At 43.1% G+C, this 23,814-nt stretch overlaps 1 protein-coding gene across 1 annotated transcript in view; it reads right to left on the reverse strand.

Annotated features, from left to right (window-relative positions):
* Positions 1 to 23,573, reverse strand: part of WARS2 (tryptophanyl tRNA synthetase 2, mitochondrial) — a 65,704-nt gene extending 42,131 nt beyond the window's left edge. The window contains 1 exon segment of the mRNA XM_037499582.2: positions 23,472 to 23,573. Within this exon segment, the coding sequence (XP_037355479.1) occupies positions 23,472 to 23,561 (90 nt within the window). The 5' untranslated portion in view covers positions 23,562 to 23,573.
* Between the last annotated feature and the right edge of the window lie 241 nt (positions 23,574 to 23,814).

Raw genomic sequence — 23,814 nt, forward strand, 5'->3', positions numbered from 1 at the left:
GCTGGAGAGCTCGCCCTGATTCGATCGTTCTCACTGGTGGACGATTAAACCCTATCTGGCCGATCACCTTCTCGCAGCTCACACAGCTGCGTCCATGTCTGTCTGAGGTCCCGTCCTCAGAGGACTGTCCACAATCATTCATCCCTTTGCCACCCGCTGAAGGATTCACTGCCCACAACAAAATTCTCCAACTGTTGCTAAATGTGAGGGCTTGACTACACTACCTGAAAACTTTTTGAAAACATACCCCTTTTCAAATGTAATAGTTTCAGTAAATTTTCCCAGTAAATTTGTACAGTCCAGTGCAGGGCTTGGCAGGTGGACAGATGACAGGAGAGTTCACCAGGGTCGGGGTCTTCTGTCCCCACCCCCCAGCCTCGGGGGTAGAGGGGGGGCTTTCTAGAGCACAGGTTTGAAAACCAGGGGATTCAAGACATTTTAAAAGTATTCATAAATTCTGTTCCAAGAATTTAAAAAAATTCTTCTTCAAGGTATGGAAAATGGAAAGGAGAATAAAGCTCTTGAAGAAGAGAGGCTGGGATTAAACAGCAAACGCAGCATTTGCTGATTTAGCTCTCGGGGGAACTTTTCTCATTTCTTCCTGTGGGTTAAGGCTCAACTTCGCGAGGCAGGTAATGCCCCTCCTTGGCCTCCTCCATCGGGCTCCATGAGCGGCTGACCTAGTTACTACCACGCTCGTGTGGCTCTGCCTCTCGGCCCTGAGACTATTTCACCAGCCTAGACGCCTGTCCCTCGGTCCTGAAGACCTAACAACATCTCCTGGTGCTAAACTTCTTACACGCGTCTCCCTACCAAATTCTCTCTCTTTGTCTCTCTCTCCCTCAACCTCTCTCCCTCCCTCCCCAGCCTTCAGGCAGAACAGATCCCTGCATTATTACGCATATCACACGTTGGTAACTTGGTAAATATTTTCTTATTTGCTTAGTAAATATTTTTCCACCTCCAATATGAGCTCCACCAAGGCGGGGTCTGTCTTTTTCATCTTTATATCCCCAGCACAGAGCCGTGCCAGGTACACCGTGACCATCTCATAAATGTTGGCGGAATGAATGACAAATCTCCTCACCGCCCTCCCCGCACCGCCTTACTTTGGCTCCAAATGTAAAGGGCAAAATAACTATAAACAAAATGAACCGAATGTTCCAGTTATACGCAGTTCCTGAACAAGCGATGTTCTAAGAGTTTGTTTGAAAATTAGTTTTCTGAAACGCAGAGATCTAATTCTCTAAATGGTGGTTAAGCTCCTGGACGGCGGCCACTGAAGCCTCACTGGGCCCAAGGGATTCCTGACAAACGGTTTTACTAGCGCCGTTCGGCTGCAGACCTAAACACCATTCATAAAATTGTTTCTGTGGGAAAGTGAAATCCAAGTTCCATTTCGGGAGACCAGAAACCTACCCAGTGATGCCCTGGCTCTGGGGCAGGAAGACCTTGAGGCGAATAACCTGGATGAAAGAGGAGGTTGTGTGTGAATGGAGCAGATGCTGAGGCACGAGGCTGTGTCACCACCGGGAGCCGGGTGGTCACTGCAGGCTTCCTTCAGCCGCATCGGCTCTCCTGACACCGATCCTGAGCGTGGATGAGCCTGTATTCTCAGCAACGTTACCACAACTTGAGAAGTTGTTAGAAATGCAAACTCCTGGGTCCCAACCAGACCTGCTAACTTAGAACTTCAAGGGTGGTCTTGTTCCAGAAGAAACGGAGTCACACAATCCCCCTAAACAGCCCTCCCGGGTGCTTGTCATGCACGTTCAGTTCTAGAAGGGTTTCTGGACACCTGTATCCTTAAGATTCACTCCACTACGTCAAGCGCAGTACAGATGACAACTACGCACAGAAAAGAGAAGACATCTTCTAAGCCAAAGGTTTTCCATCCTGGCTGCGTGGTGATCACCTGGGAGCTTTAAAAGAACACAGATGCCCAGGCCCCATCCGCAGAGATTCTGACTTAATCAGTTTGGGGTTTGGCGCAAGCATTGGGTTATTTAACAGTTCCCCAGGTGACTCGTGTGAGGCCAAGATTGAAAGGCCAATGTCCTAAGCCAACTGCACCATAATTATTCTCCAAAGCCGCCAGTCTGCTCGGCAGCATAGAAACAAGCACATACACACACAAACACCATAAAAAATGTGAAAAGTAAGTTTACTTGCTTATGATTTACAATTTAAGGCAACAAAATCCCTGAGACATTTATTGATGCATGGACAGAGCCTCCTCTGGCTCCAGGAAGTTCTGATATCACATTTGGCAGCCAGCAAGGTCAGCAGATGAGGAGGTGGGGTTATTCCAGCATCGACAATGGTGAGAGGAGACTCTGTGACAGCAGGCACGCACCCTCTCCCACCCTGGGCGGACTTCCTTGCTAAAGTCTGGTCAATAAGTCCTCAAGGTTCAGGGCGCAGCAAGCGACTATAGCCTGAACTTCACCAAGAAAAGAATCCCGCTAAGAAGGTTCTGACATCTGAATTGTTAGGAGCAGAAAACAGACTTAGGGCCTCCCCGGTGGCACAGCGGGTTGACTGCCGTGCTGTGAAGCTGTCCACAGCCTCTGCAGCGCGGGTTCGATTCCTGGCCAGCCAGGGAGCAACTCACATGGCGCGGCAGACCTCTCCTTTCTCGCCCGCTGCTCCCCTCAGCAAGTGTACTTTGGTCTGTCTGCCTGTTCTGCTCCCCACTCTGTCTCTGGTGAATCCTCTCACCCTCCTGCGCCTCTGACTATACCCCATTCTTGTATAAATAAATAAAAAAAATATGTATTCCATTGTGTATACACCACTCATCTGTTCTTAGGTTGTTTCCAGATCTTGGCTATTGCAAATAGACCTTCCATAAACATGAGTGCAGTTTTCCTTTTGTTTTTGTTTTCTTTTTTAACATTTATCATTTTTAAACTTTTTTTAGACAATATTTGCCTTTCCCCACCCCCTCAGATTGAGTCCCCATACAATTTCCTTCCCCAAGGCACCCGTGTGCACCATCACCACAGTCCTCTGTGCTCCTCCCTACCTCCCTCTGATCCCTCTCCCTCCTCCTTCCCTGCAGGATGTCTCTAGTTTATAACTGTCTGTTTTTGCTTTGTTCTGTTTTGTACTGTTATTATTATTTTTTTACACTGATGTCTTATTTGGTTCCCCTATATTCCTATTATAAGTGAAACCATCCAATATTTTTCTTTTTCCTTCTGGCTTATTTCACTGAGCATAATTCCTTCTAGCTCCATCCATGTTGCTGTGAATGGCATGAGTTTATCTTTTTGATTGCTGAATAATATTCCACTGTGTAGGAGAAAGGAGGCATCATACTTCCAAACTGCAAGCTATACTACAAAGCCATTATAATTAAAACAGTTTGGTATTGGAACAAAAACAGACACACAGATGAATGGAACTGGATAGAGAGCCCAGAAATAAAGCCACACTTATATGAACAACTAATCTTTGACAAAGGAGCAAAGAATACACAATGGAACATGGACAGTTTGTTCAATAAATGGGCTGGGAAAACTGGACCACCACATGCAAAAAAATGAAACTAGACCACTACCTCTCACCACGCATAAAAATCAACTCAAAATGGATTAAAAAAACCAGACATAAGGTTTCCTTTTGAATGAGTGTTTTTGTGTTCTTTGGGTAAATTCCGAGGAGTGGAATTGTTGGGTCCTATAGTAGATGTATGCTGGCAAAGTTTTAAGCATCTATATATTTTGACCCAAGCATTCAACACAGAAATCTATCCTACAGAAATCTGCCAACAAGAACATAAGTCTAGCTGGTCCTATGTGATTATTTAATAGCACAAGAACTAGGAGCAGCTACATGTCAATCAGGAGGGAAAATAGCAACTAAATCATAATTTTATTTTTATACAGTGAAATACCCTGGAACAGATAAGAACGTAAGCACTAACAGTTCCCAAAAAGTGGAGGTGAAGAGGCCCAGCTCGGAGACAGAAGGCCAAGTCCACCCCCAGCTCTGCCGTGCACTGACTGAGTTCCTGTGCGGGTCACAGATGCTCCCCATTAAAAAATGAGAATACTAACAGACCCCCTGCAGGCTGAGAACAATACTTAGCAGACAGTGGTTTTCTATAAACATTTATTAAATAAATTCCGTTCCAAGAAGAAGGATACACTTTAACTTAACAGCAGTTACCCCAAGTGTGGGGGGGGAGTAACAACTTCCTTTTTGACACTTTTGTGTTGTTTAATTTTTTTTACAGGGTACAAACATTTTCGGTAGCCACATTTAAAAAATATGCCTAGTTTATATCAACCTACATGTAATTACAAGAGTCTCATACTAGCTGACGTACTAACATGTAAGTTCTTACCATTTTGATTTTAGATAATAGAAATAAAGACACAAAAGAATGAAGTGATTTACTAAGCTCATATATAAAAATAATATGTAAGATGCAACTGGAATGAAAATAAAGTGTAATAGGAAGGGCATAGGTTTGGGGATCAGATGGAGCGAGGTTCCAATTCCTTCATAACCCTTGTATATTTTGCACAATTTATTTCATTTCTCCGAACCTGAGTTTTATTCCTTTGACAATGAGGTGGAATAACAACCATTAACATCTACGGAGTGTTTGTTATGTGCAAACAGCCAGAGCTACAAGTACATCATCTCACGTCAACCTCACAAAAAGCCCAGTGAGGCAGGCATACTCTCATCTGTTTTAAAAATTAAGAAACTGAGGCATGAAGGGTGGGGTGGGCAGGGCAGGGCTGTAACTGGTGAGGCTGGCACCTCGGTGGCCACTGCGGGGGAGACTGTGAGAGAATACAGCAAGGCACTCGAGAAATCATTTACTTGTACACCTCTAATCCAACAAATTCGCTCCCTTCTAGAACATATACAATCTGCTTTAATGTTGTGTCAGGAGGAACTTCTAAGAGGACGGTGCTGTGGTCACAGGAGAGGTAACTGCCCTGGACCTCACTGGCAAGCGTGGTGGTGCCAGGGCAGGTGATGGGGACAGTGGTTCTCATTCATCCGGGCAGCAGCTTCAGGGCTAATTCTAAACACAGGTGGTGAGAGAGACAGCCAGCAGGAAGGGGAAGGACCAGCCGCTGACATGTGCACCGGGAAGATTGATGGCTTCCCTCTCTCTTTTCCCCAATGCATCGGCTGGGGAGCAGGGGGAGGGGCTGGGACCAGGAGCCACGGTGCCAGGGACAGTAACACACACAGCGCAGTGTCTACCTCGCCGCAACCTGATTAATGAGACTGAAATGACACAGAAAGGGCCCGTGCTTCAGAGAGGGAATTCACCGGCTTTACTTTCTTTAATGATTTCAACAAAAGCAGTTCCCATAAACTGCTGGGTTTGAGCTGAAATACCCCGTGGCTAGGGCGAGGCGGGGGTGTATCTGGTGGATGCAGGAGAAGAGTGAGAGCAGAGGGGAGTTTGGAACGATGGGAATTCGCTTATGATGCGGTGGATACAAATTCGCCAGGAATTCCTCTCCTCGAGCTACTTGGTGGGAAAAATGTCACAGTTTCAGGTAAGGCAGCTATTTACCCACCAAGTCTAATAGAGACAGACACGCGATTACAGGAGCACACAGAATTGGGCCCTATTGAAAGCACTCATGGTTTTTACAGCTGGGAGATAGTATTACTTGCTACTTTTTCAAGTTTTACTGCAGCTGCATAAAGTATACATGAAAACAGTATTTTTTCTATTTTTGAGGAAAAAGATGCATTTTCACAGGACATATTATTTGCAGTACTTACTACCAACCATCTCTTGGACATATCCATTTGGATTTCCCACCAGCAGCTCTTGAAACTTAAAACTGTATCCCACACTAAATCTACTGGCCCAACCTTTCAGATACTTCTCCCCAGACCCCTGTTTCACCCTCGGGCTTGCCTGGTCACACACCCACCCACTCGGTCTTCCAGCCTTCAGAGTTGTACCTGATTTGTTTTCCTTCACCAGATCCTATGGGTTAAAATCCTGGCTCTTTCAATTACTAAAAAGATGTGATCTTTACACCTGCACCCCTATGTTTATAGCAGCACTGTTGACAATAGCTAAGCTTTGGAAACAGCCCAAATGCCCAAAAATAGATGACTGGATCAAGAAGATGTGGTACATATACACCATGGAATATTACTCAGCAGTCAAAAAAGATAAACACATGCAATTTGCAGCAACATGGATGGCGCTGGAAGGGATCATGCTCAGCGAAATAAGCCAGAAAGAAAAAGAAAAATACCAGATGGTCTCACTCCTAGCAGGAATCTAGAAAACTTAAATAAGGGACCAGGAAAATGAATAACTACAAGAGAGTGAAAATCAAAATCAACAAAAAACTATGAACCAGAGGCACTTTTGGGGGGGGTGGGGGGCGGGAGGGGAGGGATTGGGGTCAGAATGGGGGGTTGCAATTGTATGGGGAATATAAAAATAAAATGTATTATTTAAAAAAATAAAATAAAATAAAATACAAAAAAAAAAAAAGATGTGATCTTTGGCAAGCATTTGTGCCTCAATTTCCTCATCTGAAATCAAAAGTTTACTCGTGCTACCTTGTAGGGTTACAGCAAGAATTAAATTAATTAACACATGAAAAGTGCTTAGAATTGTGGCTGGCAATTAGTATAAATATTAGTATATTGTTGACCTTAAATGTTCTAACCGCACACACAGAAAGACTGTAAATAGGTGAGGTGATGAATATGTCAGCTATTCTTATTGTGGTGATCTCTTGTTTTACATAAAGGATATCTCCATCAAGATGGAAAAATACCAGCTATTATTATTACCAACCCTGAATTAATTACTAAATCAAGACCAAATGCCCCCAAATAGACAAGCGGATCAAAAAAGTTGTGGTATATTTACACAACGGAGTATTACTCAGTGATCAATAAAGACGAACTTATGGCATTTGTGGCAGTATGGATGGAGCTAGAAGGGATTACACTAGCTGAAATAAGTCAGGAGGAAAAAGAAAAATATCAAATGGTTTCACTTATAAGCGAATTAGAGAAACCAAATAAAAGGTCAAAACAAAAAGACAAAATAAGCAAGCTGCTGACAGATCTGATGCATACAGCAAGGGAGCCAGAGGGGGATCAAAACAGGGGAGGAAAGAACACAAGGGAATATGGTGGTGGTACAGGGGTAATAGGATGGCAGGGGAACTATGGGAACTACACCTGAGAGGAGAAACCAATGACTGTACAAAAACAACGATGTAAGAAAATAAAAGTAAATTAATTTTAAAAAATTACTAAATCATCTGGGATGTTATTCAACACAACCTCACTTCTCCATCTCTATCAACATACTCTAAGCTCTAATTCCCTCATCTGTGCTGTTTTATTTTTTTTTTAATATTTATTTATTTGTTCAAGCACTGGGTACAGTCAGAAGCGCGGGAGGGTGAGAGAACCCACCAGAGCCAGAGCGGGGAGCAGAGCAGGCAGAAGGACCGAAGTACAACGCCGAGGGGAGCAGCGGGCGGCAGGAGAGGTCTGCGCGTCATGTGGGACCCTCCTCCAGTGGCCGGGGAGCAGCTGGGGATTGAACCACCGGGGAGGCCCTCATCTGTGCTGTTTTAATGCCTTCTACCTGACTTTTGCATCCTCCAGGCCACCACCTGAACATCTTTACAAAATAACAAATCTTCCTGGTTCTTCCCTTCCTACACAGTCAAGTACAAACCCCTTAATTTAATGTATAAACCCCTTATAATCAAACACATACAGATTACTTGGACTAGGGGCAAGGGTCTCCATGAAAGAACTAGAATTATACAAGGGAGGGGCCTTGCAATGACTCCAGCTTGGAGCAGAATGAATACCCTTGGGTCTAGGGGTGACAGGAGCCAGGTACAACACCAGACGCTGCTTTCCAAGATGGCCCCTTAGTACTCTGGCCAGAACCCAGCCAGGGCTTCTCCCACTTCCAAGGTCAGCGTAGGAGATGTGGCGTGGCCCTGCATTTAGGGTGTAGCGAGGGGACCATTCCTGTCCACAAAGAAAAGTAATATTTGCAGTTAGGATCTGGCAGCTCTGTCTGAGGCAAGTCTCCGTGGTTAGCATTTGCCATTCCTCCCCAGCATAAAAAAAAAAAAAAAAATGACACTCACCCTATAATTTTACCTACTGCAGAAGCTCTAAATTCATCCCTAAGTACATCCTCCAAAGACCCAAGCCAAAGCTTGCTTTGTCAGAGCTCAGAGTTAGATGGCCTCCAGGTACCGTAATCCCTGATGGATCAGGTCCTATTATGCAAGACCTCCCTGACTCCAAAGAAGACTAAGTGACACACCAGTGCTTGCTGTGGCTTCCTATCCACATCTTTAAATAACAGCATAAAAAAATAAAATGAAGTCCAGCCACAATTGGCTCCAGTTGGTGTGAATAAAGAGATGCGGCTGTCAGATTCCTGGAAAGCTGCCAGCACTGTCATTAGCTGGCCAGATACTAGGCCCACTTATAAAGAGGATAAAGAATACAATTTTAAATGAGGTCAATTTTAAGGAGACTTTAAATTTGGCCTTTGGGTGTGAGATGAAACAATCTATGAATTAAAATCCTTCTTGCATTAAGTGTTCTCCTTGAGAAAGGGGGTAGATGGGATGAGATGGAGCTTCCTCAATTTTGGAAACCAAGCTTTGCTCAATTAAAATCTGGTCCTTTTTTGAAGTCTATGATGGAAGAATCCTAGCTTTGACAAGTTGGCAGTAATCCTTGTGATCTATTTTACTGGGATATATATTGTCACTGCAAAAATAAAACATTCTACAAAACTGGAGAGCAGACCCTGCCTGTGATCATTAGACAGACTGGACCAAGTGCCTCGAGCCTTTGATGCCCTGACATATTATTTTTTGGATGGTGTCCAGCAACCCAATGCAAAATCGCTTTTTCTCTACTGTATCCAGATGGCAAATGGAAGAGATCAAATTCAACAGTTTCAGGGCTACCCTTAATGGATGTGAAAGGCTGGCCTCTCTACCAGCTTTTGGGGGATCTACAATACAAAAAAGGGCCTTTGAACAAAGAGACCAATAATTGGCTTTTTTCTTCCCTTCTCTCTTCAAAACTAATCCATGGATGTGGTAATCTGGTTCAAATCCATCTTCTGGTTGAAAAGGACAGTCAAATATCTGATCAGTTCTAATCATTGACACTCTCGTGACATTTTCTGTGAAGTTCAGATGGTGTGGCTATGAACATACTGGGTAGAATTTTTTTCACCTTTCAAACAAACATTTTCAATCTCTGTTTCCTCCAAAACTTTGATTATATATATATATATATATATATATATATATATTCATAAATATTTAAGCAGTGGTATATTATAGTAAGATTCTCATACCACCCTGCTCTCAACTCTGAACTTCAGAATCGGCTAGGCTGACCCTGCACACGTGTGCTGTTGTGTTACTGTGTAAGCACTAGAATGTAACTGGGGCCATTTTTACAGGAAGGAAAAGGTATGAAGGTCTACCTTGCTCTCCAGATGAGAGGTCTTACTTACTCAAGTACCAGAAATACCTCATTATAGAACAATTTTGCATGCAGTCCTCTGGCATAGATCAGAAGCCCAGCTTTAGAGTCAGTAAGTAGTAGGGGAGGGGAGGGTGAGGAGTATATACATACATACATACATACATACATATATACATATATATGCATGTGCGTGTATACATGCCTGCTAGTATTCCAGACACATGTAAATAGTAAGTCATTTAATCCTCAGAGTCCTCATCAGAGGTTGATACAGTATTGTTTCCATTTACAGATGAACAAGGGATGAACTCCAAGGGATAACGGTCAGTCTTTATTGTATGATACCCCTGGCTTGCTCTTCATTCCTTCTCCTTTGAAATTCTTTATCCCACTGGAATTCTTTGATCCACAGTCTAGTGATTCTTCTCTCACATCTCTTTTTTGGTCCTCCAATTCTGGTCTCTTTTCTAGAGTTTGAGTAGAGTTTCGAATACCTCTGATTTTTAAAAATCATTCCCCCCCACTTTATATGTTTTTCTTGATTTGTCTATATTAGACACAAATTTACACGCTACTCAGCTGAGAGTAAATCCACCAGTGGTCAAGGTTTTGTGAAACTTTTTGAAGAACTACTCTTCTCTGTCACTCCATTCTAATATGTGGTCCAAATAGAAGCTGGATGATCCGATCTCCACCAGGGTAGTCTAAAGGTGGGTCTCTGACTTTCGAGAAGACAGGTACTATAGAAACCTGACCCCAAAAGTCTGTTATTTAGAGCATAAATGGTGTCTCTATATAAGGCAAAGATATGTTAATATATTCCCAGTAAAAACTGATACCTGGTTTGTGAAATTTCTGTTTTACTTTCACAGAGAATGTAAGAGATGGCATATGGATATTGAAACACTAGAATTTCTTTTGTTTGTTTGTTTGTTTGGTGTTGGATATTTTTATATTTCTTTTTTTATTTAAATTTTATTTGTATATTCCCCATACAATTACAACCTCCTTATTTTGACCCCAATCCCTCCTTTCCCCGCCCCCCATCCCCCATAGAGTGTCTCTGGCTCATAGTTGTTTGTTGATTTTGATTTTCACTTTCTTATAGTTATTCATTTTCCTGGTCCCTTATTTAAGTTTTCTAGATTCCTGCTATGAGTGAGACCATCCGGTATTTTTCTTTTTCTTTCTGGCTTATTTCGCTGAGCATGATTCCTTCCAGCGCCATCCATGTTGCTGCAAATGGCATGTGTTTATCTTTTTTGAATGCTGAGTAATATTCCATGGTGTATATGGACCCCATCTTCTTGATCCAGTCATCTATTTTTGGGCATTTGGGCTGTTTCCAAAGCTTAGCTATTGTAAATAGTGCTGCTATAAACATAGGGGTGCAGGTGCTCTTTGGAGTTGATGTTTCTGCGTCCTTTCGGTAAATACCTAGGAGTGGAATTGCTGGATCATATGGAAGCTCTATGCTTAGTAGGTCCAGAAATCTCCACACAGCTCTCCATAGTGGTTGGACCAGTTTGCACTCCCACCAACAGTGCAGGAGAGTTCCTTTTTCTCCACACCCTCGCCAACATTTGCTGTTGCTAGTTTTTTTAATATGTGCCATTCTCACTGGTGTAAGATGGTATCTCATGGTAGTTTTGATTTGCATTTCCCTGATTACAAGTGATGTTGAACATTTTTTCATATGCCTGTTGGCCATTTGCATTTCCTCTTCAGAGAAGTTTCTTTTTAGCTCTTCTGCCCATTTTTTGACTGGATTATTTTGTTTTTGTTGAGTCTCATCAGCTCTTTGTAGATTTTTGTGATCAGTCCTTTATCATTAGTGTTGTTCTCCCAGTCGGTGGGGTTTCTCTTTGTTTTGGTTATTGTCTCTTTTGCTGTGCAGAAGCTCTTTAATTTGATGTAGTCCCAGCTGTTTATCTTTACTTTCACTATCACTGCTTTGGGTGATGTGTCTGCAAAGACGTCTTTAATGTGCATATCATGTAGGAAACACTAGAATTTCTAAGACATTTTAAAGATTTATGGGCACAGAGTCTGAGTACGAAGTTGCCATTGTAGTTGCAGACTTACCAAGAAGATGCTGCTATCAAACCCCTTCCTACAGACATGATGTTCTACAACATCATTATATTCGATTGAGTAAAGGTACTATTAAATAGTTAAATGATAAGTTGGTAAACAAGTATAACAATAAAACTTTTTTTACCAACTGCTTAAAAACCCTAGCCACTTTAAAAGAAGAGAAAATAAGTTCTCTGTAATGTAGATATAAATTTTGCTTGACTCATACTATTCTGCTCCTATCAAGATACAAGGAAAAATGAATAGCGTTAGACTGTGAGCCATGAAAGGTCCTCGGGGCTTCATAAAATAATGGTACAGTGACAGCAGGGCTGTTTCCTGTATCTTGCAGAGCACACCAAGATCTACAGAGCAAAGATGCAAGGTCTGGTTTGACAGGCAGCTTTAAAGGGGCTTAAGGACAATTTGGAAGGCAAGGTAATGTGGATACAATAAATGAGCACTTCCTTCACGAGCTGAAGAAGCATACTTGTGATTAAAATAGCGAAAACCATGTCAGCTACTACATAAATACACATATTTATTGAACCAGACAATCTCTTGAGGCAAAACGGTTTAAAATCACATTTTAATCCTAGTGTGACCATATAATTAACAAACTTTAACTTAATAGAGGAGGTCAACACAGAACACTTAGCTATACTTGTGAAAATAAAGTTAGGGCTAGAGTGGCAATAAAGTCAGTTATAGCGACAAGCTGGAAATTCACATCCCATTTGGAAAATTATTGAAATAAAATCAGCATTTCTTTTTCAATCACTTATAAACATCTGGACACGTAGGGCCATTATCATATCACCGCTTAATTATAGCAAGCAGTGAAATCTTCTGCAAACACATTAAAAAAAGCACACAAAAAAAACAGTCTCAATTTACAAGATGCTAAATGCCAGCGGCAGCAATAACTCATGTCTTATCACATTGCTTTTCTTTTTCCCTGAATTCAGTCCCTGGCTTTCTTTTATAGGCATTATTATACCAAAAATTTAAGAAGTAACCCATAGTGACCACAGTTCAGGGTCAAGAAGATCAGTCCTTCCTGCCCCGCCTTCCCCTGCTGGTGGTTCCTCCAGGAACATGCGCCTGCTGAGGCCTGCCACTGAGTGCGGGGCCTGCGGCTGCCCCTGCCAACCACACTGTTTACTATAGACTCTTTCCTCTGGAGTGTTCATAAAAGATCTAACTAGGGTCTCCCTGGTGGTACAAGGGGTTAAGTCTCAGCACTTTGAAGCTCTCAGCAGCCACTGCAGCACGAGTTGGAACCCCCGCCAGGGAGCTGACCCACATGGCGCAGCAGACCTCTCCCATCTCGCCCGCTGCTCCCTGCAGCAGTGGATTTCAGCAGATCCTCCTGTTCTGCTCCCTGCTCTGTCTCTGGTGAATCCTCTCACTGCACCCACCCCCCACCCTGACACCTCTGGCCTACACCCCAGTTCTTGGATGCATAAATAAAATAAACCTTAAAAAAAAATCTAAATAGGGCCTCCCCGGTGGCGCAGTGGTTGAGCGCTGGATTGCGAAGCTGCCCGCAGCCTCCGCAGCACTGGTTCGATCCCTGACCGCCGGGCGAGGGCCCCACATGGCACGCAGACCTCTCCTGCCGCCCGCTGCTCCCCTCAGCAGTGTACTTCGGTCCTTCTGCCTGCTCTGCTCCCCGCTCTGGCTCTGGTGAATTCTCTCACCCTCCCGAGCTTCTGACTGTACCCAGTGCTTGTATAAATAAATAAATAAATAAATCTTTAAAAAAAAAATCTAAATAAAAAAGTACACTCTCCATCTTTCTTAAAGCAAATGCCAATAGCCAGAGACAGAACATAAGGAAGGATGTGTTCATTTCTATAAGAAAGGTATCAAAGCCTATACAATTTCAAAATGAGAGTGATCCTTTCCAACTTAGGAAAAAAGTTCCCCAGCACCTATACCTGAGTTTTGCTGTGGCTGTTTGTTTTTTGCTGTGGTCTAAAGCACGGTGGAATACAGACCAACAAGATAGGAAGAGAGTCCTTTAAAAGAAGACATAGCGGCATGAACAAGAACGTAACAGAAGTCTGCTCTGAGCAAACTTGGAAATTTTATGAACTCCAGGGCAAAGGCTGTGGAGAAAAGACATACATATAAGCCAGCAACGACCTACACGAGTATTCTGGAGCTGGGCTGTGCGAGTCCCTGAATATCGGGCTACAAGGAGCCTAAACCTTATGAAAAGGCCTCAAAGGGTTCTGAGTGAGGGGAACACATGAGTGTTGCTTTGGGGGAGATGAAACTACTCAGACAGGGGCGGGGGATGGGGAAGATTAGTGTGATGTGGGGGAAATCAAGGGACTGTTAACAGTGATAAGGGTGGGGGAGAGAAAATTGCGAGTAAAATCATTATCACTGAAGACGTCATTATAATCAGGCAGGGAGGAGCCCCTGGGTGCCAGCCACTGGCCAAGGAGCTTTATTTCCATGCACACAGGAGCTCACATGCAGGTCCCATGAATCCTTGTCATGGCTGCTGCGCAGATGAGAAGGCAGGTGAGGTCTGATGATTTGGCTGGCATTGCGTTAGTACGCGGTGGGGTTGGTCCTAACTGACCCTGTGCCTGGTGCCTTCAGCTTAACCACGTTTTCTCTTAGTGAACAGCCAGCCAACTGTAGGACGAGAAACATAATGTTCTGTGGGTGTTTATCCTCCAGACACCCTCCTCCAGGTTACTGAGTTTCATAACTAGGTGGCATGGGAGTGGCTAGAAAGTTGTCAGTCACTGGAGAAGGCAAAGTTGGCCGTCAAGAAACATCTTCCAAGATGGCCAGACAAGCGGTACCCATGGATGGTCAACCTGGCTCTCTCCCCACAGCCAGCCACGGTTCCCCACAGTCTGGTCCCTGACCTCTCCTTGGGTCCTCACCTTCACACTACACACTTAGCCCTGCCCCGAGACCTCTCTTCCAGCAAATTCAGGCACCAGCTGCTTAGACCACTGTCCCCAGGAGAGAAAGCGTCCAGATCAGGGGTCTGAGTAAGCAGCACTATTTCTCTTCACCTTAACATTCTCCTGCTTCTCAAAAGGACCCAAAGTACCGCAGCGAGTGAAGAGTGGGCTGGATGAACAGAAAGCAGAATAGCTGATGCGAAGGTCCCTGTTCAGGGGGGACATAAGGAAAAATCTGTGAGGCCCTCGTCCCGTGCATCAAATAAACTCTGCTCAGCGTTGCTACTTTTTAGAGCCTCAGCAGCATACAGATTCATGTACTCATTGGCAGTAATTCTCTTTAATTCAATTAGTGAATTACTGACCTCTTTAAGAATTCCTTGGAATGAGAATCTTTTTGAATAAAATTCTCATCCCCGTAGCCCCACGACACTAATTACTTTCAATTCTTCCATCCCCCCCTTGCACCTCTGCTATTTTTTGAAGAAGTACTACAGTGGGTCATAAATCCAACCAGACCTAGACAGTGGTCCCCTGGTCATCCATCAGCCTCAGCACTCACCACCTCCCCTCCGCCTGCAGGGCTCTGCATAGGTTGACCTTTTAGCTATGGACTGTGTAGTTCTGTGTATAAACAGAACTTCCTACATGCACCTTGGGACTCATGTGTTAAAAGCCCCTATTTTACACAGGGTAATCCTAGTGGCAGTAGCCAAATAGAGACATGAAGATAAATTTACAAGACAGTTTTACTCCTTTCTCATAATTCATCAAGCCAAACAAGACCGTAGGAGTAGCAACAACAAAGGATGATTTATAATTTCTACTCTGCATGTCACCATTGCAAGATCTGTAAGTGGCTTTCATGGAACAAATTTAAAAGTTGCAAAGCAGTTATTGGCATATTAACACAGGTAATTTGTTTCAGAATTTCCTATCATTTTATGACAGTTAGTGCATGGAGTTTGGTATCAGGCTACCTAGGTTTACACCTTGACTCTAACACTTGCTAGCTATGTGGCCTTGGGGGAGTAATATGACCTCTCAGTACCCCCATCTATAAAATGGGGCTGATATTAACACTGACCTCACTGGGCTGTGGGGACTGAATGAGTTAATGCATGTCAAGTACTTAAAACCATGCTTGGGCCACCATAAGCATCCAATAAATCTCCTCTCCCTCCCACAATCATCACATTTGGTAATAACTGAAATTATCAGACTAGCTGAATCAAACATTAAATCAATTTTAGTACAAATAAGAAAATAATATCCACTGAACTAGACCTTTAAGAAATACTGCCATTTACTTAGGATCATCATACTATAAAAAAGGTAAAAAAAAAAATTTGAAAATTGAATCAGTGAGTAAAATTTTCAGATGGCTGAGTAGTGAAACGCTGTGTATTGTACTCAATATTAAATGGGAATACAACGAGCACTTTGGAAACCACAAAATGTTCTTTAGGACTGGGCATTCTTACTAATGAAATTATAGCCCACTTGAAAATGTTTTGCACTGTGAGATTTCTTCTTTTATTTTAGATTTTAAATCTCTTGCTAAAAATTCTACAATTAATGCCAGTAACACAGGGAGCTGTCCACAGCAGTGTTGCCTGGGACCGTAATGAGTCACAATCAGAACACCGAGCTGCAAGCGCAAAGGAGAAACTGACCTCCTGTGTGCTGGCTGGAAACTCTAGAGGACAAGTGGAAGTCGTGAGAGTCTCCATGGCTATGTCAGAAATCAGAGAAGCTCGACCTTGCTTTTTAGGAGCCAAAGGCGCAGTCAGAAAGGCACCTCCTTAGTCAACCAGAAGTAGGTTCAATGGCAGAAAAAGAGCTGTAGATGAATTTAGGTAAATAATTGCAGGACCAGCAGAACTGAAGTGATGGAATAGCACAAACACCTACCCATGACCTTGATTTGCTCAGCAAGCAGAGAAAGAAGTTAAGAAAAGTAGTAAGTCTCAGACTGGGAATAAGAGATAGGGCATTACTAAGAAATGACATATAGAGAAAGCCGTAGGTGCCAAGCAGAGTTAAGTTGAGTTAGGCTGGAGGCAGCATTTCGTTTCTGTGCCCATAAATTATCTGTCTGCATCGAGGGCCTCACCAACGAGGTGCAGCCTCCACCCCCAACATGAGTCAGTGTCTTCCGGGGAAAGGCAGGAAGAAGCCTGGTGCCTCGTGTTCCAGTTGATACAAGAGAGAGTCTTGAATCTTGGGGTGATGGTGGTGAACTTAGCTCAAGAGTAGATACAGACTCAATGTTCTCTGTAAGGAAGCTAGAGGCCAGGCTCATTTAATAATGACAGAGTAAATCCACAGCACCACCTTTGTGCCCAAAGACCAGCAGGTGGTGGAGAAGTAAACTGTGTTTGGAAGAAGAAAATTGTTAATATTGCAAGGACTCCTATAGCTTAAGATAAAAGAGAACATAGGTTGCATTTTGTTGATAAAATACCAACATCTGTAAATACTCCCAAACCACACATTGACAGAGCAGCTATGTAGCTTAAAATAAAAAAGCAAAATATTGTGACTTGAATTATAAAGTACATACATACCAAAGTAAATACCCCCAAACTACTCCCTTACAGGGCAGTGCCTTAAAAATAATCCACCTCAAGGTAAAAATAAATAAATATAATCCACCTATTACCATATGTGGTTCCGAGCAAACAAGCTCAGATATTTAATGAAACTGAAGTATTTTTCAAACTTCATCTTAAAAGATGTGGTACATATACACAATAGAATACTACTTGGTAGTAAAAAAGACAAATTCATGCCATTTGAGGCAACATGGATGGAGCTGAAGTGCTGCTAAATGAAATAGAAGAAGCAAGATAAATTCCAGGTGGTTTTATTTATATGCAGAATAGAGAAAAACCAAACAAAGGGTCAGACAAAGACAAACCATAAAAGCTGACCACAGATATGAGACCCCCAGAGTGCGGGGGAGGTGGGGGGAGAGGGGCAGGAACCGGTGGGAGGGAAGAGCACAGGGACTGTGGTGATGGGCTGTGGGTGCTCTGGTGGTGGGAGAACTATGGCGACCACACTGAGGTGAGAAATCCTCTACTGTCAAAAACAAACAAGAAAGTAAGCAAAGGTACTTTATTTGAAAAAAAATAAATTTTTAAAAATTAAAAAAAAAGCCTTATCTCAAGAAATGTGGAGGTCCAGGCTGTGTGCGTGGTGGTTGGGGCTGTAGCTACTTTTCTACTCCTATAAGCCAGAAAAGTGTGTTTGTATTTGTTTGGCCTAGCAGGGATTCATAAAAGGTGTTATCTGTGAAGCGTCTATGACTGGGCAAGTGGAAAAAGCCCAGGTGAGGCTTTGAGTTCGAATCCTGACCCCACCATTAACGAACTCTGGGACTTGGAAAAACACCCTAATCTCTCAGAGCCGACGTTTCCTTCTTTTTTTATTTTGTTTTATTTTATATATAGTTTTACATCATTTTTCATTTTTGCATAATGTATGCATTTTCATCTTGGTTATATTCCCCATACAATTCCCACTCCCCTTATTTTGACCCTAATTCCTTCTCAACCCCCCTCCCAGCCCAGTGAGTCTCTGGTTTATTGTTGCTTGTTGATTTTGATTTTTACTTTATTATAATTAGTGTTTTTCTTGGTCCCTTATTTGGGGACCTTTTCTAAATTCCTGCTATGAGTGAGACCATCTGGTATTTTTCTTTTTCTTTCTGGCTTATTTTGCTGAGCATGATCCCTTCCAGCGCCATCCATGTTGCTGCAAATGGCATGTGTTTATCTTTTTTGAATGCTGAGTAATATTCCATGGTGTATATGGACCACATCTTCTTGATCCAGTCATCTATTTTCGGGCATTTGGGTTGTTTCCATAGCTTAGCTATTGTAAACAGTGCTGCTGTAAACATAGGGGTGCAAGTGCCCTTTTGAATTAATGATTCTGTGTCCTTTGGGTAAATACCTAGGAGTGGAATGGCTGGATCATATGGTAGCTCCATCTTTAGCAGGTTGAGGAATCTCCACACAGCTCTCCATAGTGCTTGGACCAGTTTGCACTCCCACCAGCAGTGCAGGAGAGTTCCTTTCTCTCCACATTCTCCCCAACATTTGTTGTAGCTAGTCTTTATAAAAATGGTAGAATAGTTACAGGGTTGTAGGGAAAATGTTAAGTTGTCAGGTTTTTCCTGCCCTCCCACCTTTTGGCAGCACCTGGAGTGCAGTGTGGGCGTGCTGAGCCGAGGACAGCCTGTGGGGCAGAGAGCAGCAGATGACACCGGAGAGACCCCAGAGGGCCAGAGAGCCCGGAGAGTGTGAAGATTCACCGAGGCAGGAGGCCTGGAGCCCTGCACACTGCAGGGGCTCCATAAATGCTAGTTCCTTCTCAGAAAGACAGAGGAATACGGTGTGCACAGGCTTAAGCAGGCAAACAGTTATCCCTGTAAGCCTCTGCGGACACTTCCCTAAGCTGCACACACAGACGCACTGAGGAAGGCTGTGGGGTCCCCACCTGGGGGTCCCCAATCTCACTCTCCTCGCCTCTGTGACCTGGCTGTGGCCGCCACGATAGTTGCTAGGGTTTATCCTCAGCATTTACCTAATGTTCCTGCTCTACGTTTCCAGCAGTTACCAGCGGTAGTTTCATTGGCTACTCAAAAAAAATAACATCAAAGAACTGAAATGTTATTTCTAATATGCTAAGTTAGTTCACAAGAATAAAATTTAAAAACTCTAAAGACCCTTTTAAACCTGGACTCACAGAATGGGTGGAGTTTCTCCAGGCCTTTAGCAAAACCCACAGGACATTCTCATCTACTGTCTGAGAAAAGCAGAGAGAGATGAAGTAGCTGGATCAAATTGGCACCCTTATCAACGAGCCAAATTCCTTGAGGGCTACAGTCACTCCTGGTGGCTTTCCAAGTGGAGGAGATCTTGTTGCAAGTTGGAGAGACAACACATGGCAGAGAGAAACCACGGGGAAAACCACTGGGACCTCTACCCCAGCTTGAGGGCATGAAGAGCACACAAATCTTTAATAACAAACACCATTTGCAAAATAAGAGGTGAAGGGCCAAGACTAAGTTTTACCATTCTAATTCCACCATTAATGAGCTTTAGGACACCAGGCAAGTTACTGAATGCAAATCGATTTCCTTGTGTTAGAAACAGGGCGCTAGTACCTGCCTTAGAGCCTGGCTAGGAACAGCGTATGTTCTGTGGTATTATTGTAAAATCCAGGGCCTCTGCTCCTGAGAAAACATCACACAAATTATGCAGACAGAGAGACATGGACAGAATGGCCAGCACTCTTCAGGAGTACCCAGGTCATGCAAGACTGAGCAAGTGCCACACCCTGAGGAGACAGGACAACTAAATATAATGTGGGTCCTGGATTTGGTCCTGCACCAGAAAGAGACTAGTTAAAAAGCTGGGGAAAATTGGGCCTCCCCTGGTGGCGCAGCGGTTGAGCGCTGAGCTGCGAAGCTGCCCGCAGCCTCTGCAGCACCGGTTTGATCCCCGGCTGCCAGCGAGGGTCCCTCATGGCGTGACAGACATCTCCCGCTGCGCCCGCTGCTCCCCTCAGCAGTGTATTTTGTCAGTCTGCCTGTTCTGTTCCCCGCTCTGTCTCTGGTGAATTCTCTCACCCTCCCGTGCTTCTGACTATACCCAGTGCTTGTATAAATAAATAAAAAAATCTTTAAAAAAAAGCTGGGAAAAATTGAAATAAGAGTGTAGCTAAAATAACAGCACAGCGCCAACTTAATTTCTTGTAGAGACTAGGGATACTGTATGCTAATTTTGCAACTCTGAACTTATAAAGCAGTTAAAAAAAGCAATTTTAAGAATGTCTTGTGAGAACCAAATACAAGTTGAAAAAAATTAATGCAGTGCTTATTTTTTTGTAGGCACAATTCCTCTGACCAGTGGTTACACTTAGTGTCCATTAATTGTAGGAACAGTAAGTTACTACTGGCTGATGCCAGGTTGGGGACTGCTAATAATGAAGTGTTGGATTCAACTGCAATAAACCACGGACATTGTATATTGCAACTGAATGATTACAGATATTCTTACAAAGGGCTACTAACCATCGATATTTCACTCTTTGCACAATACTATTATAAGGTCAAAGAAGTACAGATTCCATGTGTTTGGCCAATGATGACAGGCTTAAATTCACTGAATGCCACCAGTATTTAAACATAACAAGTCAGAGCTTCATTCCTCTAACTCGGTGACTACTCTCATCTTGTCAGACTTCAGTGGTTTTCTATCAGGCAACATCTGGCAAAATAAACGCTTTTCTATAAACTGTAGCCATCTCGTAAAGATACAGCTCCATACACTGTTATTCCTGTTTGTCCCTATTTTTAACTTAAAACTCCAGTTCACATCTAGTCTTGAGGGGCCAAAGCCTTCTTTTAAGATAATTAAACTTCCCCAAATGCCAGGCTTCTGACCCAAGATTTTGTTTTTTAAAGAAAACATTGAAACACCCTAGAAATCGCTACACTCTTGCAGCCAGTTTCCAACAAGGCTCCTTCATTTTTGCTCTCACCTTAGGGAATAACTGTAGGGTCAAAACTAATAACCAGCATTTCTTAGTTATTTCTTGGCATTTGATAGAATCACCCGTGGTGGCTATTCGTTTTTTCTATTAGGCTACACCATTGCAAAATAATTTTTGTTTTCAAAAAGGTTATGAGATATCATAAAAATGTCTACTGCATCTGGTTTACGAATCCAATTCTTCCCTCACATATTTCTGCATCTGTTCAGAAAATCTCTTTGACTTCAAAGGAAGCATTTCAAGAGAAATAGAAGATACATACAGGAAAAGTGGTCATAAATTTTTAGTAGTTCTTTTCTTAGGCCATTTTAATAACAGCACTGTGGGAAAGTATCTCTCTGAGACCTAAAATATCACAGATGATATTAACAACTATGCATCTATATGGAGATTTATGCTTTAAGAACTTTATTCTGGATCTAAAAGTGATATATCTTCAATTTAGAACATGTGAAAGACAAAGAATGCTTAAAGAAAAAAAATCACTTTAAATTCACTGTTTAGGAAGACCAATGCACAAGAAAGAATGTTAAGAAAGGTTGTTTCTTTCCAGCCGTTTTTTTCTGTGCAAACATTTCTAAAAATATTTATTTACAAATATAATATTATAATTACACTATGAATACAATTTTATCTTTTTTCAGCTGGTCTTTGAAAAGAATACCATTAGTCTTTCATGCACACATATTTTTAAGTGATTTAAAATTATCTGTAGATTTATAGTTTTTAAAAAAAGTTTTAACCCACATTTTAATTTTTATTCTCCTCAGTTATATTACAGGTTTGGAAACATTAATGTGTTCTGGGAATTCTACATCTTGAACACTAAATTAACAGCTGATTAAGATAACTATATTCATATATGTCACTGAAACATCAGTAGAGGCTTAAGAAAATTTTTCTCTTTAAAATGTTTAATGACCTTAACATTCCCCGTTAATTATTAGTGGGCTCAAATTTACTAGTTTTTCTTTTCTTTTTGCTTCTCTACTTCTTGTGACATTCTTAACTCTTGAGTTTGAAAAGGAGTTTGGGTGTAAGACTTACTTTTTACTATATAGTAATTAATTTTGGTTCTGTATAGCCAAACTCTCAAATTTCAAGAAGAGAAATATTTAATGGATTTATCTAATTCTGAATCAAGTTGTACCTGACACCGCCGACTAAAAGTGAAAATAACAATTGAAATGCTATGTTTTTGACAAAGAGTTTTCTGGTATAATATAGCCTTTATTATTACAAGAATTTTGTGAAGGTCATATCAACGAACTTATTTAATGCAGATAGGGAAGCCATTTAAGGGATGATTAGAAAAATTAGAATTTAATTCCTGGTTTTCATCATCTCACTGGCTTCACTCTGTCTTCATAATCACAAACCCTACTTCCCATACCATAAGGAACATTACTGTGTCAATCAGTTCAACCCTCTCTCCACCCATTTTACTAAAGAAAATATGAGATTAAGAGACTTGGTAGGACCCACAGCCAGCAAGTGGCAGACGAATTCCCTGACTTCTGGTTTCACTTCCAGTCGAGTGCTCTTTCCAATACACCATTATGATTCGAAATTCCCCCACTCATGCATCATGACAAGTGAATATGCAAGATGCCAGGAGATTACCTAATAACCACAGAATCTCAACTTTTGCCTCTGGTTCCCAGAGGATATCTTCCAAGAGATCTGAAGACGTTCTGTAAATGTCTGAATGAGTCAAATGATATATATGGATTTTTTCTTTTGCCATGTATTTACAATTCCAACTACGGAAGAGCAGAGCGCTCTCAGTGCAAAAGCTGTGGTCAGCAGAGCTGCCAGGAGCAGGACAAGAACGACGCACTTGGGGGCAGCTTGCGGCAATTCCCTTACACAGCTCACGGGATATAGGATTTGGGGCAAAGAGGAGGAACCAGCATAGAATTCGCTCAAGGACTTAAACGGCCCAACTCCTAACAAGACAAGACGCCTTCTCTCCATTTCCCCGCAGGCCACCTGGCCTGCAGTTAGGGGAAGGAGAACGAAACAGCAATGGGGCCGCGAGAACGACAGCCGCCCCTGAAACCACAGCCCCTCGGGTCTCCATTAACATCCCCAGGGCTCGGCTTCCCCTGTTGCCTGGCAACACTTCCGGGTCGCGGAAGGCTCCTAGCGGAGAGGGGCGGCGCGCTCCGCCCACCGGAGCGCGTTACGTCATCGCGCATCGTCGCAACGTCGCCGCGCTCTAAGTAGGAGGGCAGTTTTAGGCGAGTCCGCACTAGGAGAGGAGTCGCCAGCAACACCTCAGAGGAAATAGCAAGAAAAAAAGCAAACGGAGGGAGGGAGGCCGGGAAGGACCGAGCCGTCTGGGAGGCCCGCGGGGGAAGGGCCAGCTGCGGTTACCTGGGGAGTGGGCGCCGCTTCGGGTCCTTTGTGAAGTGCCCGGATGAAGGTCCAGCACCCACGCGCCTTCCGTGTTGCGTGCAGCGCCATTTTGGGAAGGGCGGAGCCGTCTGCTTTGAATGACGTCGGCCAAGAGCCAGGCCTATTTCCGCCCCAGTTTTGCTTGCCGCGCATGCGCAGGCCCCGGGCCAGGTTAGGGAGCAATTGGCTGGGGGGGGGTCTCTGGTCCTTGCAAAGCAGGTGGGGACCGCCAGCTCCTGGCTTTGGCTCTAGTGTTGTCCTCCGAAGCCTGGTCTTTGCGCAGGCTTGTGGGGGGCTGTTGGGGGTAGGGAGTCTCCTTAGG

This window comes from Talpa occidentalis, unplaced genomic scaffold (genome assembly GCF_014898055.3).
Source record: "Talpa occidentalis isolate TD23 unplaced genomic scaffold, MPIMG_talOcc4v2.1 talOcc4.9, whole genome shotgun sequence".
NCBI lineage: Eukaryota > Metazoa > Chordata > Mammalia > Eulipotyphla > Talpidae > Talpa > Talpa occidentalis.